Here is a 17,859-nt window from a genome sequence, read left to right as displayed (position 1 = left end):
AGAAGTTAATTGCCTCGCACGCATGCAAAGTTTTTCTTTATCGTAAAGAAAACTGTTTCTTTCTGCACAGAACAGTTGAGAAACACGACAGAGCTGCCAGACTCTGGTAAGATGCGCGCCTCACAGTGGGGTGCAATTTGGAGGTGGCAGGTGGGACAAGGGAAAGGGCAGGGCCACTAAAGAATGAAAAAAGGAGGTGATTGGTGAAGGGTGGGGGTAGATAGGTAGAAATTTCAAAAATATTCCTACCTTTTCCTGTGGACATGGCTTGGGGGATAATGTGACTGAATGGGCGTGGGCATGAGTGACGTCAAGCACACGGAGCCATTTGTTAGGGCACACGAAGCGTTGCCTTGTCAGCCAGCTAACTTTGGCCTTCTTTTAAGGCCATTTTTTGCCCTCCAGAGGTTTTGTGCTGGGGTCGCACGTGCATGCGCGCTTGGGTCGCACATGCGTGTGCGCTGGGGTTGCATGCATAGCATTATGGGTGTGGGCACGCCCATATGAGCTCCCTGCGCTCCCCCCGCTTTTGGCCTGAGATCCAAAAAAGGTTAGACATCACTGCTCTAAGTGGTCTTCAGGTAACAACCACATATTCAATGACCATTGAAAGTTATGATGATACTAGAGTTTCAAGAGTTTATTAACATTTATAGGCCGCCCTTTTCCCTGAGGGGACTCAGGGCGGCTCACATAAAATCAGGAAGGGGAATACAAACAATAACGTAGACACACATAAGAGCCAAGGTGGCGCAGTGGTTAAATGCAGCACTGCAGGCTACTGCTAGATCAGCAGGTCAGCGGTTCAAATCTCACCGGCTCAGGGTTGACTCAGCCTTCCATCCTTCCGAGGTGGGTAAAATGAGGACCCAGATTGTTGGGGGCAATATGCTGACTCTCTGTAAACCGCTTAGAGAGGCCTGAAAGGCCTATGAAGCGGTATATAAGTCCACTGCTATAAGTAAAAATAATAGGCAACATTCATTCATCATTTGGGAGGGGCGGCTATCTTTGTCCCCAGGCCTGACGGGCTAGCCAGGTCTTAAGGGCTATGCGGAAGGCCTGGACGGTGGTGAGAGTACGAATCTCCACGGGGAGCTCGTTCCAAAGGGTCGGAGCTACTACTGAAAAGGCCCTCCTCCTTGTAGTTGCCAGCCGGCACTGGCTGGCAGATGGAATTCGGAGGAGGCCCAATCTATGAGATCTAATTGGTCGCAGGGAGGTAATTGGCAGAAGGCGGTCTCTCAAGTACGCAGATCCACTACCATGAAGGGCTTTATGGGTGACTAATAGCACCTTGAAGCGCACCCGGAGATCGACAGGTAGCCAGCGCAGCTCGCGGAGGATAGGTGTTATGTGGGTGAACCGAGGTGCACCCACAATCACTCGCGCGGCCGCGTTCTGGACTAGCTGAAGTCGCCGGATGCTCTTCAAGGGCAGCCCCATGTAGAGCACATTGCAGTATTCCAGCCTAGAGGTCACAAGGGCCCGAGTGACTGTTGTGAGAGCCTCCCGATTCAGGTAGGGTCGCAACTGGCGCACCAGGCGAACCTGGGCAAATGCCCCCCTGGTCACAGCCGTCAGGTGGTGGTCAAAGGATAGCTGTGGATCCAGGAGGACTCCCAAGTTGCGAACCCTCTCTGAGGGGTGTAAAATTTGACCCCCCAGCCTGAGTGATGGAATATTGGTCGAATCTTTGGGAGGGAAGCACAACAGCCACTCGGTCTTTTCTGGGTTGAGTACAAGCTTGTTAGCCCTCATCCAGTCCATAACGGCCTCAAGGCCTCGGTTCATCACGTCTGCCGCTTCATTGAGTTGGCACGGGGCGGACAGATACAACTGGGTATCGTCCGCATATTGATGGTATCTTATCCCGTGCCTGCGGATGATCTCTCCCAGCGGTTTCATGTAGATGTTGAATAGTAGGGGGGATAAGACCGAACCCTGAGGCACCCCATATGTTAGGGGCCTAGGGGTCGATCTCTGCCCCCCCACTAACACCGACTGCGACCTGTCCGAGAGGTAGGAGGAGAACCACCGCAACACGGTGCCTCCCACCCCCACCTCCCGCAGTCGTCGCAGAAGGATACCATGGTCGATGGTATCGAAAGCCGCTGAGAGGTCAAGGAGAACCAGGATGGAGGGATGTCCTCCATCTCTGGCTCTCCAAAGATCATCGGTCAATGCGACCAAAGCGGTTTCTGTGCTGTAACCGGGTCTGAAGCCTGACTGGAAGGGGTCAAGATAGCTTGCTTCCTCCAAGGACCGCTGGAGCTGGAAGGCCACCACCTTCTCAACAACCTTCCCAAGAAAGGGAAGGTTGGAGACTGGGCGATAGTTATTAAGAACAGCTGGATCCAGAGATGGCTTCTTCAGGAGGGGTCTCACCACCGCCGCTTTTAACGCGGCGGGGAAGTTCCCCTCCCGAAGAGAGGCGGTAACAACCGCCTGGATCCAGCCTCGTGTCACCTCACTGCTGTTAGTAACCAGCCATGAGGGACACGGGTCCAGTACACAGGTGGAGGCACTTACAGCCCTCATGGCCTTGTCCACATCCCCGGAGGCAACATCCTGAAACTCAACCCAGAGGTGGTCTACTTCATCCTCTTGTGCCTCGGCTGGAACTGCAGAGATAGAGTCCAAGTCCGACCGAAACCGAGCAATTTTGTCCGCTAAGAATTGGGCATAATCCTCAGCTCTGCCCTGCAAGGGTTCCCCCGCTTCCCTCTTATTTAGTAGGGAGCGGGTTATCCTAAACAGGGCGGCTGGGCGGGACTCAGCGGACGCAACCAAGGTGGCTATATAAGATCTTTTCACTGCCCTAAGTGCCCTGGTGTATTCCTTGGTGCTGGTGGTTACCATTGCTCGGTTCGATTCGGACTTATCGGACCTCCATCGGTGCTCTAGGCATCTCCTCCGGCGCTTCATCTCCCGGAGTTCCTCGGTGAACCAAGGAGGTCTCCGGGATCCGCCGCCTCGGAGGGGCCGTAGTGGCGCAATCCGGTCAAGGGCCTCCGATGCTGCCGAGTGCCAAGCAGCAACCAGAGTCTCTACCGGACTGTGGGCGAGAGTATCAGGAATGACCCCAAGCTCTGTCTGGAACCTTAACGGCTCCATAAGTCGCCTGGGGCGGAACCACCTGGTCGGTTCCTCCTCCCTACAGTGGGGGTTTGGTCTCCGGAAGTCAAGCCTCAGTAGGCAGTGGTCTGACCACGACAGGGGTATGATGTCGTTACCCCTCAGACCAAGATCACAAATCCACTGCTCCGAGAGGAATACGAGGTCGAGCATGTGACCCGCTGAATGGGTTGGGCCCCGGATTACTTGGGTCAAGCCCATGGCTGTCATGGAAGCCATGAACTCCTGCGCCCCATCAGAGTTTTCACCGAGCGACGACAAATTAAAGTCCCCCAGGACCATCAACCTAGGGAACTCAATTGCCAGCTCGGCTACCGACTCGAGGAGCGAGGGGAGGGCTGCTGCAACGCTGTTGGGAGGCAGGTACGTTAACAGCAGACCCACTTGACCCTTGAGGTCCAACTTTATCAGCAGAGACTCACACCCGACAAGCTCCGGAGCAGGGACCCTACGAGGAGCTAACGACTCCCGGATAACAATGGCCACACCCCCACCCCTTCCCTGGGCTCTCGGCTGGTGCAGCACCTGAAATCCTTCTGGGCACAGCTCTACAAGGGGGACTCCTCCCTCTGGGCCCAGCCAGGTTTCAGTAATACATGCCAGGTCTGCCCTCTCGTCTAAAATTAAGTCCCGGACGAGAGGAGCTTTATGTACCACAGACCTGGCATTTAGCGACAGCAGCCTGAGTCCAGGGTCCTGACTACTTGCGCCATCTGGCCTTGGAGTGGGACTCATAGGGCCGGAAGGAGGGATCTCTGTAATGTAGCGAACCCTCCTTCCCCGGTAATGGCCTGCCCTAAAGTCCCCGCCATATCTGCCCCTCCCTGTTACGACCGTAATACTCCGACCCTCTCCCGTGTCTCTGGTCCCCTCAACCACCCCCATGGCCCCCGCATCTCCCGGCAGGTCCTCCGAATCATACATACCCATGCACTCCCCCAAACAGTCCCCATGTAAGAGTTAAAACACAGAAAATTACAACAATATAATAGTAAAAAGTGGGACATTCATTCATCTCATACGTATCCCATGCATATCCCATACAAAGAGAGAAGAAAAAGGTGAAAGAAAAGAAAGAAACTAAAATAAGTTGCGCAGTTGATTAAAATTTAAGATGCGAGCTCAGATGACAGAATTGGCTCTTAGTGTTCAAGGTTGAAGTGGCTGGAGACCAATTACAGTTCAGGTGGAATATATGGGGGAGTATCTTATAACCCCTCTCTTCTTCTGTAAATTTGTTGGTCAAAAGGTCCTGCGGGGGTTCAGTGCGAACACACAATGCTGCCATCATCTGTCCACCCGTAGCCCAGGCCCAGAGTTTTCTTTCTGGGGGTAAAACCGCTCCAAGGAATTCCCAAAGGCACACCACTAAATTCCCTACCCACGTCCGCTTTGTCCTCCACTTTCCTTTCCTGCAATAGTTGTAACTACAGGGTGGCATACACAACTCTCGGCGAAAACGGAGATCAAAGAGCTCCATGGCCGAGCAGTAACAGCCAGAGTGGCAGGGGATGTGAGTGGTGGGAGCAGTTCAGGGAGGCGGCGTTGTCTGGGAAGGCGAGCCAAGAACAGTCACAGATGGTTGCAGTAACAGTAATGGGAGTCGGAGGCAAAGAAGTCGGCCACGGGGATCACAAGCCAGATTGTAAAAGCCGGTCTGAGGTAGCAATACTTAGATCAGTGATGGGCAACCTTTTTGGCGTGGTGTGTCAAAAATCGGCAAAAAATCGAGCATAACTCGCGTTGTGTGTCACTTCGACAAAAACATAATTTTGCGCAATTTATAGTTGCTGCTAATGGCGCTCACAGTTCCCGTTGGCACTCCGCTGTTCCCTGCTGTGGTGCGGTCGTAACTGACAGTCCCAGGAGTAGACTCTCTGTGCCGGCCTGACTGGAGAGAGGCGCGCACTGTTCCCGCGCTCCTCTCCTGCGAGTCCTCCCTCACCGCGCTGATGACGTGTGTGCGCATGGCACGCACGCCTTACCAGCAGCCCCTGTGCTCAGAAAGGGGCGGCGGCGATACAGTAAGTGAGTGTGGGCGGGGGAGATCACACGTCCCGCACCCCCCCGTTCCTCCAGCACAGATTCTTTCATCCTCGGCGGCCGTGCAGGAGCCGAGGATGAATCGCATGAAATCCTGTGCGTGTCACCCCAAATGGCTACGCGTGTCAGCACTGACACGCGTGTCATAGGTTCGCCATCACTGACTTAGATGGTAGTTAGAGTCAGAAGCCGTGCTGGGGGAGGGGAGGGCGCACTAGGATCAAGCACGGCAACGATGAAAAAGCCAGTCACACGGATCCATAGTGCAGGGTAGTAAATTCCCAACCCTGCCCACAGCCGTCAGAGTACCGCCCCCAAGCACGGTGTCCCTTCGCGGCCAAACTCCGATAGTGCTACCCCCAAAAGCAGTCAGGATTGATGATAGCCGTTCGTAAAAAGGGGGGGGGGGCGCCGCCCGCCCACGCAGCACAATTGCTCAAGCCGCAAGATCGTTCAAGCCACAGCAGCACTTTCCAAGCCCCTTCAAGCACTTTCCGAGGCAACAAGCAAAGCCCCGTCTCACTCAGCTAACGCCAGCCCAAATTCAGCCAGGTCTGTCCCCAGCTCGTTGCCATCTGGGAGCTGCCGTCCATGGGAGGAGGGGGGGACGCCGCCCAACAACGCCGAGGGCCGCTCGAGACTGCCCGAGAACGTCAAAGCCCGTCCCCAAGCTGCCAGGGCAGTGTTTGCCAAGATAGTCACCCCTCCGAGATCGTTTCAATTTCTCCTCACGAATTCCGCTCTGCCAGAGTCTGGTGTTCAGCGGGGGCTCAGTTTTGAGGCGATTTCAGCTCTCTTCCAGCCGGAGCGAAAAACTCAGGCAGCCATCTTCCCCGCGCAGCCGCAGGGAATGGTGGTTAAAATTGTCCCTCAAACTTACAGTCATCCTGCACCCTCATCAGGGTGGGTTTCTGCCGGCATTACTGCTGGTTTGGTGCATGTGCAATTTTGGGTGCACAGTTGCCTATAAATAGGTCTACGCATGCGCAGAACATTTTAAAAAGTAAAAAAAAAAGTGTTGCGGTGACCGGGGAACCTGTTTATGGGCGAGGTGAGCATACCATCCCTACCGGTTCGAAGACCCAGTTGCCATTTTCACTACCGGTTCCACCGAACCGGTATGAACCAGTAGGAACCCACCTCTGACCCTCATGATTACATGATCTGGGTGCTTGGCAACTGATTCACATTGAAGTTTGCACCATTCCATGTGACATGAGCATGATCTGTGACCTTCTCTTCCCCCAAAGTCAATATAGGGAAACTCACATGTAAGGTTGCAAATTGTTTGGGGAAATCTCCCCCACTTGTACATCCCCACCACCAGCTCCTCTGTGCTTGTACCATGCCAGCCACCTGCACAGCCTCCACACTTTGCTATGCTTGTGCTATAACTCCCTGGCCAATTCACACCTTCCTCAGCCACTTGTACTTCTCCCATCCAGCAGGATCCACCCACTACACTAGTTCCCTGCTTCCTCCACTACTTGTACTACCTTGTGCACCCTCCCTCACCAAAAGTCACTTACCTACCTACCAGCCTGCTTGCAAATCTACTAGGACTTGCCACTTCTTGTGGATTTCCCCACTGACTTTGGTTGTTGGAAGCTTGCAGGAAGTTGCAAGTAGTTGCTTGTTTAATGACCCAAAATCCTCGCTTAGTAACTACAACAGGTTTGCAGAGATTGCCGGGCTAAGCAATACAGTTGTGTGACATTGCACTACATGATTGCATCAGTTAGCAACATAAATTGTGGTCCAATTGTCATTGAATTTCAGGAACCCACTGTATTCTGAATAGGATTATCATGTAGAACATTTTCAATGTTTTGTTTTTGGCTTTAATAAAATATTAAAATAAAATATGATATTAGCAAAATGTGATATTAGCTAGGAAGAAAATAAATATACTAGCCTCTTCATTTTGAGGAGTGTGAGGAGGAGGTCTCTCTAGGTCCAGAAAATCTAGTGGACGATCACTAAGTGAAATAACACGGGGAGGTGTTTTCAGCGACAGAGACTTGAATGGAGTTGACTGTAGAAGATCTAGATCTGGGGGCCTAGAATGTGGAATGTCTTCACTATTACCTAAAAAGAGTTAAGTTTCAAGTCAATAATACATTAAGTTTTTCGTTGTGCTGCAATGGACTGCAGAAACTTGATGCTTTATATTTAACTTCAAATATAAATTTACTGAAAGATCCAAAGCATAAGATCATCTAGTGATTGTAGCAAATGCTTTTGGAATCACTACATAATATTTGTTTACAGGTACCATTTTTAATAATATACACAATACATTATATACCCATGTATAATATAAAGTAGATAGATACAAAGAAAGAAAGGGGTTTAACTATTTCGTGTCATGGTTTGCATGGAAATGCAGAAAAGACATAGACCGTATTACAAAATAAATCAATTATGCTCAAATACAATGATCGAAGTATTAAAAAATAAACAAATAATACATTTGAAAAAAAGAGTTGTGATTCTTTTTCCATTGAAATTCATGAAAGACCTGAAATCTATCTTAAGGATAATTAGATTAAGAACTACTCATCTATAGCTAAACATACCTGCAACTACAATCCGCTCTGGCACCTGCATTGTTACACTGGCATTTGGAAGCCCTTCTTCAGGACACGTTTGCTCAAGGTCAGCATTTGGTGGTGCTACCTTGAGTTTTTCTGGAACTCTCATTCTCTGGTTGATCCCTTCGGTATATTCCATTTCATACTGAATTCGATTGATTTCTGCCATTTCGGCAGCTGGCGATTGGAATGCTGCTGTGCTCATCCTAACACAAGATGAAGCAATTCAAATTATAAATCAACAGTAACATGGTTTTAGCGTACAATAGCATACAATAATTTATATTGCATACGATAACAAGTTTTTCTTCAGAGTCTCTTTCACAATACAAGTTTATTTATTGTAGCCTATTAACTTATTCAACTGTCAAGTCTGTGTGATTTAACACTGGATATAAATTTCTGCTAGAGATGCCCTTTCTATTAATCATTGGGATACCAATGTTATACAGGAAAATCCGCACATCATCTGTTTTTAGAATAGTAGCATAAAATATTAAGAAGCAAATTGCCACTGCAGAGCAATCAATTTAAAAACATGATTAAGATACTAACATCACAAATCTTAAGCACGCTAACGGCAGATAAACTGTGGCAAAAATATTGACATAGTCTATCTATTGACATATCATAACACTATGAAACTCTATTGTACAGTTAAATACATTTTGCAAAAAATAAAATATATTTAAAAGATCTAGAAAAAATTAACAACCTAAGATAAGGATTAAAAGTAGGGGCTATGCAAGGAATAGAATGGAATTTACAAGAAAAAGGTTTCCATCTTTTGTCTGTTTTCTGAATCTTGGCATGAAAAAAACATATGAAGAAAGGCTTCAATGGATGACTTAAGAAAGGAGACTTGTGTTAAGTACAAGAGAATCTGTATCTCAAAATCAGGCAATTGTTTCAATAAAGATGAAAAACAACATAGCAATAAACTGATCTGTACAGGTGCATAAACTACCGTATTTTTCGGAGTATAAGACGCACCAAGATTTTGAAGAGGCAAATTTTTTAAAAAATGCACTCTGCAGACCTCCCAAAAATGGCCCGTTTTTCGTGAAAACTGATCCCCTCCCTTTTTTTAAAAGGGTATGAATAGCCTTTGGGAGACTTGTAGAGTGCTCCAGAGGGAGGGGGGGCAAAATTGAGCAAAAAATAGCCTGTTTTTCACTCATTTCTGCTCTTCCCAGTCCCTAGGAGCATTCTGAAAGCCTTCTAAAGGCTCTACACAGCCATTTTGGTGAAGGGGGTGAGGTTTCGGGAGGCAAACAAAATGCTGTATTGAGTGTATAAAACGCACCCAGATTTTCAGGCTCTTTTTTTTTTAAGGGAAAAAAGTGTGTCTTATACTCCAAAAAATATGGTATTATGGAGTCAAAATAGTAGAACCACTTCAAAGCAGTTCTCCTCTACATCCAAATGTGATAAGTCACTGTAGAAAGATAGCAGATCAGGATTAACCCACTGAAATCTGCTGGGTTTGAACCAGAAAAGACTTGAATAAAATTAGATGTTTTATGAGGTCTCTAAAGGTGCCTCATTAATATTGCAAAAGACTATGAATCTATATGACGCAGCTCAGGCTGAATTGCAGTATTTCTTGGAGCATGACTATTATGTGGTTCAAGAAACTACAGCAAAAATCTTCAGCAGAACAAAAAAATGCCTTTTATAAATGTCCAATTTGCCCAGACAAAAGATTTCCTTGTGGGGAAAAAAAAATCACTACTATGAATTTGTTATGAATATATCCTTCAGGCTCAGAATTCTATAGAATCAAACTATTTATTTAAATAATTTATAAAACTATTCATCTTATAGCAGTGACATACAAAGATTAAATATTAAAACCATCATAACAATATAAATGAGTTTTTGTTTCATAATTTTGTTTCATAATTTCTAGTCCTATTCAAACTGAACTTTGACCTGTTTAGCAGAGATTTTGAATTTCATTATCCAGTCTGGATTATATATATATACTATGCTTGTCAAGAACATGATGACATAATTATATGGAAGCTATCTTTATAATTGCAATGAAATCCAAATGTTTCCTCTAAAAAGATCCAAATGATGATGATAATTCAAGCAGAATACATAAATGTTTATAGAAAACTGATTTTAAATTTCTGAAAATCACCTGGAAAAGTATTTCCAATTCTCATATTAGAACCAGCATTTGTCTACAAAGAAACAAGAGTGTTTTGGAAAATAAAGTATATTACTAAAGAAGGGTACTCAGTGAGAAAATCAATACAGCCAAATCAATAATGCTTACTTAAAATAAGCAAACAATCTAAATAATATTTCAGGTTAAGAGTGATAAGACACTAAATTGTTGCTGATCAGTGCTCTTAGTCCTGCTTGGAAGTGAAAGATTACGCAACAAGCAGAAAATAAGCACAAGGTTTGACCCATTGAAGACTAGAGAGAAATGAAAAATATTAAAATTCCATGCTATCTAAATCAGATTCCAAATTAGACTTTCTGCACAGTTATCTATTTTTAAAACATTACAATTATATAAAACTTGACTCTAAAATTATATTTACTATTAACTACATCACCTACTCAATTTGCACCACTTCAGATTCTGATTTTTAACCATTTCACTTAAAAATATAACACATATATGTATAACAAGATTTAATGCATGTATGTTTTAAAATACCTGGGAAAATACAAAAATTTCAGTTACAGGATGTTCATTTTAGATATCAGCTTATGGATGTTATCTAACCTCTGAATTTAAGACTTATGTTTTGAAGACTATTTGATTAAAAAAATGTGTTGTATTTAGAAAGATCTGAATCTTTTCATTTTCCAAATGGAAAACCACCTGGGGATCTTAGGGATTCTTGAATCCTACTACAGAAGAAAAGATAAAAGTATATATAATTTTAATTTGGAAAGAAAGAAAATATATCTGGCCAAAGAGCATATATGCAAAACAGTCACATTGTAACACATGAAGATACTACAACTACTCACTAGAATAAATACAAGCGTAATTCTTCAACTTTCACTAACCTTCCTAAAGGAATTTCACCCCTTGTTCGTTTGCTCATTCTGAAGTTTGCTTGCAATGTGTTAATATTACTACACTATAACACTGTTTATTTTACAGAACAATATGATTATACAGTGGAACTTTTCTACATAAGACAGCATGACAATTGCTTTTCAAGCTGTAACGGGAAAAAGAAGAACAGAAAGAAGTATTAGGCAGATTATAAATAAAATATTACTAAGGACATTTTCAATGATATCTATGTATTCTATAATATGAATTTGATAGGAATATGCCAAATAACTTCCAAATATTTAAAAATTTACAAAGATTCAGAAAAGTCATTTCTTTTTTAAATTCTCAACTCTGATTTTTAGAAGAGTGGAATTACAATTCACAATAAAGCTAGTGAAGACTTAAAGACAGCTCCTAAGTCTGAAAAAATTTATCCATATTTAACAAAAAATAATCTGTATCTAATTATGACTAAATGCTTAGTACTTGCCTTGTTTTAGACTTTTATTCTAGCAACTGCAAAGATAAGATGGACAATTATAACAATGTAAGCCTATGGGATAGGTAAATCCCCCAAAGAGAATACAATACATTAAATATATATAGTTGGCTGTTTGTTTTTTTCTATAAATTATGTCACTTTATACAAATCACATTAAAATGAAGCACATGTGACATCATCTGGATTGAGATCACTATAACAAGCTTAATCATTACTAGTTAATCATCTATCTATATACAGGTAGTCCTTGACACATGGCACAATTGAGCCCCAAATTTATTTTGCTAAGTGAGACAGTTATTGAGTTTTGCCCCATTTTATGACCCTTCTTGCCACAGTTGTTAAGGAAATTACCGCAGTTGTTAAGTTGCAGTAACGCAATTGTTAAAATGAATCTGGCGTCCTCATTGACTATGATTGTCAGGTCACAAAAAGGACATGACCCAGAGACATTACAACTGTCATAAATATGAGTCATTGCCAAGTATCTGAATTTTGATCTTGTGACCATGGGGATGCTGCAACAGTCATAAGCACGAAAAACAGTCATAAGTCACTTTTTTCAGTGCTATTGTAAGTTTGATCAAACACTAAATGAACTGTTGAGGACTACCCGTACTACTAAAAATCTCATTCCCATAATCTTTAACTGGGCAAAATGGTGCGTCATAGGGCAATACTTTTTGAATCAAGGAATTTCAAATAGTTTAAGAGAATGTGTCAAAAATCCAGTTTTCATGACTCTTGTGGAATTGAAATTTGGCAGCTAAGTAAATTAAGGACTTGCTACCAAAGGATTAGTTTCATATCTAAACTGAGATAGAAGTATGTTTTCTTGTTCTTGCTTTAACTTGAAATTTAAAGCCAACATCATGGTTTAGCAATTTATGTCAATCAAGTCACTAGGTTCTGAAAAACCATGGTTTATCATTATACACAAACACAATCCTGGTGTGTTACTTTCTCCAATAAATGAAATTATAAGCCTAAGTATGTTCTTATAGAAATAAACCAAGGATCCTGATTTAAACATACCTGTAATGGTTTCTATCAAATTCTCAATCTACTTTTTTGAATTCTCAATTTACTGCTACTCAAGAAAAAGCCAAGTTTTACTAGATTTCTGGATTATGTTGTGCAAACACAGAAGCAGTCAACATGCTAAAATAGCACAAAATCTCCACCAGATATAGCTCATCAGATAATAGTTACAAAGAAAACTGGACACCACTCAATTTTATTTAATTACAAATGCAGTAGAATTAATAGGAAATATGAGGAATCTAAGTATTGAATTACAAATTTTTGCTAAACTAGTATCAGAAATATAACTTAATGCAGGGGTATCAAACATCTGGCCCGCGGGCAAGATGCATCACACACTGGCCACATCTACCCCTGGTTTAGCAAAGGGGGAAAAAAGTTGTGATACGACCATGTGACGATGTAAGTTTGACATTCCTGACTTAGTGGATTAGGAGAATCAACTATTTTGGTCTATTTCAAAAGGGGCAATGAGAATGGTAGAAAATTGTGATTTTTATAACCAAACAAGACTCCTGCCAAGACAATTCACCTATGCTGAGATGTTGCTATTGCTAATATCCAATATCATTTATTAGAACAAGAATTGAACCACTAGAATATCTGCCTTTCAATGTGCTGTAAGGATATATTTAAAACTCCAATCAGCATAGGCTGAGATAGTTGTATGAATAGAATCTAAGTGAAAGTCAGTATTTATGACAATTCTGTATCTCACCTTTCCTTCTTCCCTCCCACCCCATCAATTGTTGCATGTGGTTCCCAAAACTACATTTGATATTTCTGATGAAACACGTTGCCTCAGAAAAATGTATTCAGCAATAAATTTGCTACTCCTTGAGGTATCTCAGAACTCTGTTGTGCAGTTAATGACTGAATGGTAAATCCATTTTATTTAAAGCCCTTGTTTTTCACCCTGGTTAATAACAATTCAGGAACTTCCAAGCTGGGTAGGAGAGTAACAATCTTTGGCACAGGTCAGCACCTGGTGTTCAGTTGCATTCTGCCTATATATATATAAATCAGTCAAAGCAGTACTAAGAAAGCTAAATGAATTATAGCATCACAGGGCTGGAAAGGCCATTTAGGTCATTAAATCCAATCCTCTGTCTAGTGCAAGAATCCAATTAAAGCATCCCAGCCAGATGGCTCTTCTGTCCCTTCTGGCATACCTATAATAAAATGACACCCTTTGCCTCTCTTGTGAATTGGTTCCACTAATAAACTGTTGTTCTTACTGTAAGAAAGTTTCCGTTAACCAGAATCTGACTTCCAGGTTCCTTGAACTTAAACTGTAAGTGTTTTCTGGAATGAAAAAGAACAGGTTTTTCTCCAACCTGCATTCTTTTAGGAATTTAAAGAATTGTCAAGCCCCGCCCGCTTGATTCCCAATGGCTTCAATCGCTCTTAGGGTTAGTTTCTTTTAGCCCCCTGAGCTCTTAACCTGTTCCAATTTCTCAAATTCTTTTAAAAGGGGCCCCGAAACGGGTTGCACTACGTGTGAATAAAATAAGTAAAATTTAAAAAATCAGCAAACCCGCAAAAAAAGGGGGGAAGGGCGGGAGAGAAGCAGACGAAATCAATGGAGAAAGAGACGGCGTTAACCTTGACAGAAGATAGCGAAGCCTTACGCTTTGAGGGGGAAGGGAGGGAAGCAACAGCGGGCAAAGCTGTTGAAGCAAGGGAGCAAAAGGACGTCCGGGCCGAGCCTTTTGTGCGGCAAGGAAAACGGTACGTGAGAACCTCTGAATACAATGAAGGAACCTACCAAGGATTCCTACACGAACTTCCCAGTTTTGCCCTACTGCTAATTCGGAGAGAGAAGGCCCCAAACCAACTCTCCCTTTATTTCTCACCCTGAGGCCAGCAGGGAGGCGGAAGCTTTGGTCCCAGTTATCCACTCCAGCCGCCTCAGGCTCCGTTCCTCCGTCAGAGGGCCGTTAGTGGCGGAGCACAGCGCGGAACTCAGAGAAACAAAAACAAAAGAGAGAGAGGGAAATGACCTAAATTGTCCCAAATGCATTGCCGTAACCGGCAGCCGGGATATATCTCGTGATCGAGAAAGGGCGGAAGCGGACCTTCAGCAGGAATTAGAAAGTGTTGCGGCCATCTTTACTATGGTCGTAGCCGGGTTCCCGTTCGCTTTGCAGAAAGCCGAAGGTTTTCTTCCTTTTTGCCGACGGTGGGCGATGGCTAGACAGCGTAACTTCGTTAATTTTGGGGATTTTATTTTGGATTCAGCTTTTTTTTGGTAAAAAAAAAAGGTTTTAAATATCAGTATGGAAATCTGATTATGATAAAGATCTAGAAAATCAGGGTTTCTTTAAAAATTGTTCTGGTTTTATGTCGCCTACAGATTTAGCCAACTGAACATTTATCTGATACATTAATTATGGCAAGGATCCCCAAACTTGGCAACTTTAAGATTTGTGGACTTCAACTCTGAAGTCCACAAGTTGAGCTGGCTGGAGAATTCTGGGAGTTGACGTCCACAGTCTTAAAGTTGCCAAGTTTGAAGACCTTTGAATTATGGTATTGTATCCTAATCTAGCTCAAGTTATGTTTTAATGTACGCTAATACAATTACCGTATTTATCGGTGTATAACACGCAGTTTTAAAACTAAAATTGCAAGCTTAAACCCTGCCTGCGTGTTATACGCCGATACTGCGTGTTATACGCCGGGTCCACTGTTCCCTCTAAGGTGCGCGGCCGCGCGGCCGCGCACATGGCAAGAAATCCCCGCGCAGAGGTTTCTAACTCCCGCGCAGAGGTTTCTTTCAAAGCAAACGTGGGGAAGTCCTTTGCAGGCAGCTAGAACTGGCTGCCTGCAAAGGACCTCCCCAAACTTGTTTCAGCGGCAGCTCTCAGCCTGGCGGCAGCGTCACACAGACTGTGGAAGGAGGGGGAGGAGGAGGGAACCAAAGAGAGCTTTTACCGAGTCTGCGCCCCACAGCCAGGACCGTCCTGGCGCCTCCAGCCGCGTTTCTTCCTGCAAAGCCCTTCGGGCAACCCGAGAGTTCCGCTTGACGCCAGAAGGGCTTTGCAGGAAGAAACGCGGCGTTTCTTCCTGCAAAGCCCTTCTGGCGCCAAAAGGAACTCTCGGGTTGCCCGAAGGGCTTTGCGGGGAAGAAACGCGGCTTGAGGCGCAAGGACGGTCCTGGCTGTGGGGCGCAGACTCGGTAAAAGCCTCTCTTTGGTTCCCTCCTCCTCCCCCTCCTCCTCCTCCTCCTCCTCCTCCTCCTCCTTCTTTCTGGAGCCCCTTCCTCAAAGATTTGGTACCAAAGCAATGGCGGTGAGGAAGTTGTTTCTTTTGGATTTTGCACTGTTGTCTTTTCAATGGTTCTCAGACTGGTTGAACCTTTAGCAGCTGGGGTGATATTCTTTACTGTTAAGGTTACAATTGGATGTGTTGGACAAATCTTAAAAGATGAAACTTTTATTAAAACGTTTGACTTAACTAAAAACGTCTTCCTTTTTCTTCTTCTTCTTAAATATGATTTATTTATTTATTTTTACTTCAGAAGTTTGATGACCGTTGTACAAACTAATCCAACCTAAATGTAGAGGAGGAGAAGAAGGGGGGGGGATTTAAAAAGAGCAGAGGAAAAAGAAAGCATGAAGAAAACATAAAGAAAGGGATGGGAGGGAGGGAAGGAAGGAAGGCACTTTATGTTGAGGAGTTAATGTTATAATTCATGTTCTAATGTTATAAATTTTAATCCAACATTAAGTTCCGAGCTTCCAAGTCATTTATTTTTAATGAAAAAAATTTTTACTCAAATTTTTGTGTTAAAATGGGGGATGCGTGTTATACGCCGGTGCGTGTTATACGCCGATAAATACGGTATATTAGTTCCTAAACGACACTAAAGAAAGATTTGAAAAAGACTAAAAGTCTAGCCCAATTCCAATTAAGAAGAAAAATAGGAGATGCTTTTCAAAAGAGACCAGCATGGCTGCGGTTTTTCCAATATCTAAGGATCTGCCACAAAGAAGATTGGGGGGGAGGGCAACGTATTCTCCATCTAAAGTCAGGCCAAGAAGCAATGGATGGAAACTAATCAAGGAGTGAATCAACCTAGAACTAAGGAAAAATTTCCTTAGAACAGTTCATCAGTGGAATGATTTGCCTCAAGAGGTTGTGTGTGCTCCAAACACTGGAGGTTTTTAAGAAGCGATTGGACAACTGTTTGTTTGAAATGGTTAGAAGTGTTGGAAGGCAAAGGTTTCCCGTCCATTCCCAGCCGGGAGTCACCACTGACACTAAAAGAAAGTTTCATGAAGACAGCTGCCTGGAAATTATGAGTTTTTTTAGAAGAAAGAAAGAACGGGAAGGATGAGACACAGCTCTGTCTTTCCCGGGTCTGCAGCACCCCATATACAGTTTGGTTTTCCCTTCTGGGTTATTTTTGCTATCTTACTACAGAGGGTTGGACTAGAAGACCTAGATCCCTTCCAACTCTGTTATACTGTTATTCTGCATACATGTACTACCTCAGTATATTTATTGAGTTCAGTTGAATATTACAATGAATTTCAGCATACAGATAAATATTTCCACAAATTGTGTACAGAAATCTCTTTTGCCTATAAAGACAGTTTACAACTGATATTTTATAAATAGGCATTACGGATCCAGTTTAACTGAAAACAGGTTTTTTTAAAAAAATAATATGCATAATATTGCAGTTAAAGGTGAATCCTTTATATAAAATTATTTTTTTCAAGTTCATGGAGATCATTCTTGACTTATCAACCCAATTGAAACACCTATATTTGACTTAAGATTTTGCAATGGCAAAGATACCATAAAACAGGCTTGTAGATTCAATATGAATATTTATTTAACAGTATTCGTCACACAATCCTGCTGTGACAATGTAGCTCTCAATAACATTTTCAGCACCGCCCATACACAATTCCCTCAATCTTTCCCTTTACTCATTTTCATTGTATTTATTGCTATATGTGGAACATTTTTTTTACAAGAGAGTTGCCGCAATGAGACTTTAAAATAGCCTCTTTTATATTTACAAACATTGTAAATCCTTACTGGGAGGTGATTTTTCAAGAGGAACTTGGAATATTGCATCTGGGAGAAGGAGAGGGAGGGAGAAAGATTTAAAAACTGCCTCCTTCTCTTGCAGTGAGGCTGTAAAAAGCTTCCATTGACATATATGGAAGTTGTTTTAAAGCCTCCTTGAAATGAAGAATGGGGGATGCCTTCATTGGTAGACAAAGAGATTATAAAAAACCTTTTTAAATGTTCATGTTATAAGGAGGCTTGCTGACTATGAGCCGCACAAAGTCAGGGAAAGATCTTTTCTCTGATTTTGGAGAAATGAATAGGACATTAATCCTTAGTAGAAACAGATAAGATAGGTACCTTGAGGGAAAGGAGTGTAGATTCTGAAGAATCTAGCTATTATTAGGCCATACAGGGAACATCTGGTGACAGAACTGGACCATTTTTTTGTCCAACTGAAATCTTTTAAGAATACA

At 43.3% G+C, this 17,859-nt stretch overlaps 1 protein-coding gene across 8 annotated transcripts in view; it reads right to left on the bottom strand.

The window, feature by feature from the left end:
* The window catches only part of MFF (mitochondrial fission factor), a 37,341-nt gene extending 22,955 nt beyond the window's left edge, over nucleotides 1-14,386 (bottom strand). For 5 of the 8 annotated variants that reach the window (XM_032225065.1, XM_032225066.1, XM_032225069.1 and 2 more), the window contains exons 1-3: nucleotides 14,212-14,386; nucleotides 7,761-7,981; nucleotides 7,097-7,269 (exon numbers count right to left, since the gene is read on the bottom strand). In XM_032225065.1, coding sequence (XP_032080956.1) covers nucleotides 7,097-7,269; nucleotides 7,761-7,981; nucleotides 14,212-14,378 — 561 coding nt within the window. In that variant the 5' untranslated portion in view covers nucleotides 14,379-14,386. The other 3 variants (XM_032225068.1, XM_032225070.1, XM_032225071.1) reach the window with 3 other exon arrangements.
* Nucleotides 14,387-17,859: the final 3,473 nt, after the last annotated feature.

This window comes from Thamnophis elegans, chromosome 10 (assembly GCF_009769535.1).
Source record: "Thamnophis elegans isolate rThaEle1 chromosome 10, rThaEle1.pri, whole genome shotgun sequence".
In the NCBI taxonomy this organism is placed as follows: domain Eukaryota; kingdom Metazoa; phylum Chordata; class Lepidosauria; order Squamata; family Colubridae; genus Thamnophis; species Thamnophis elegans.
This window is presented reverse-complemented; position numbering and strand designations above follow the sequence as displayed.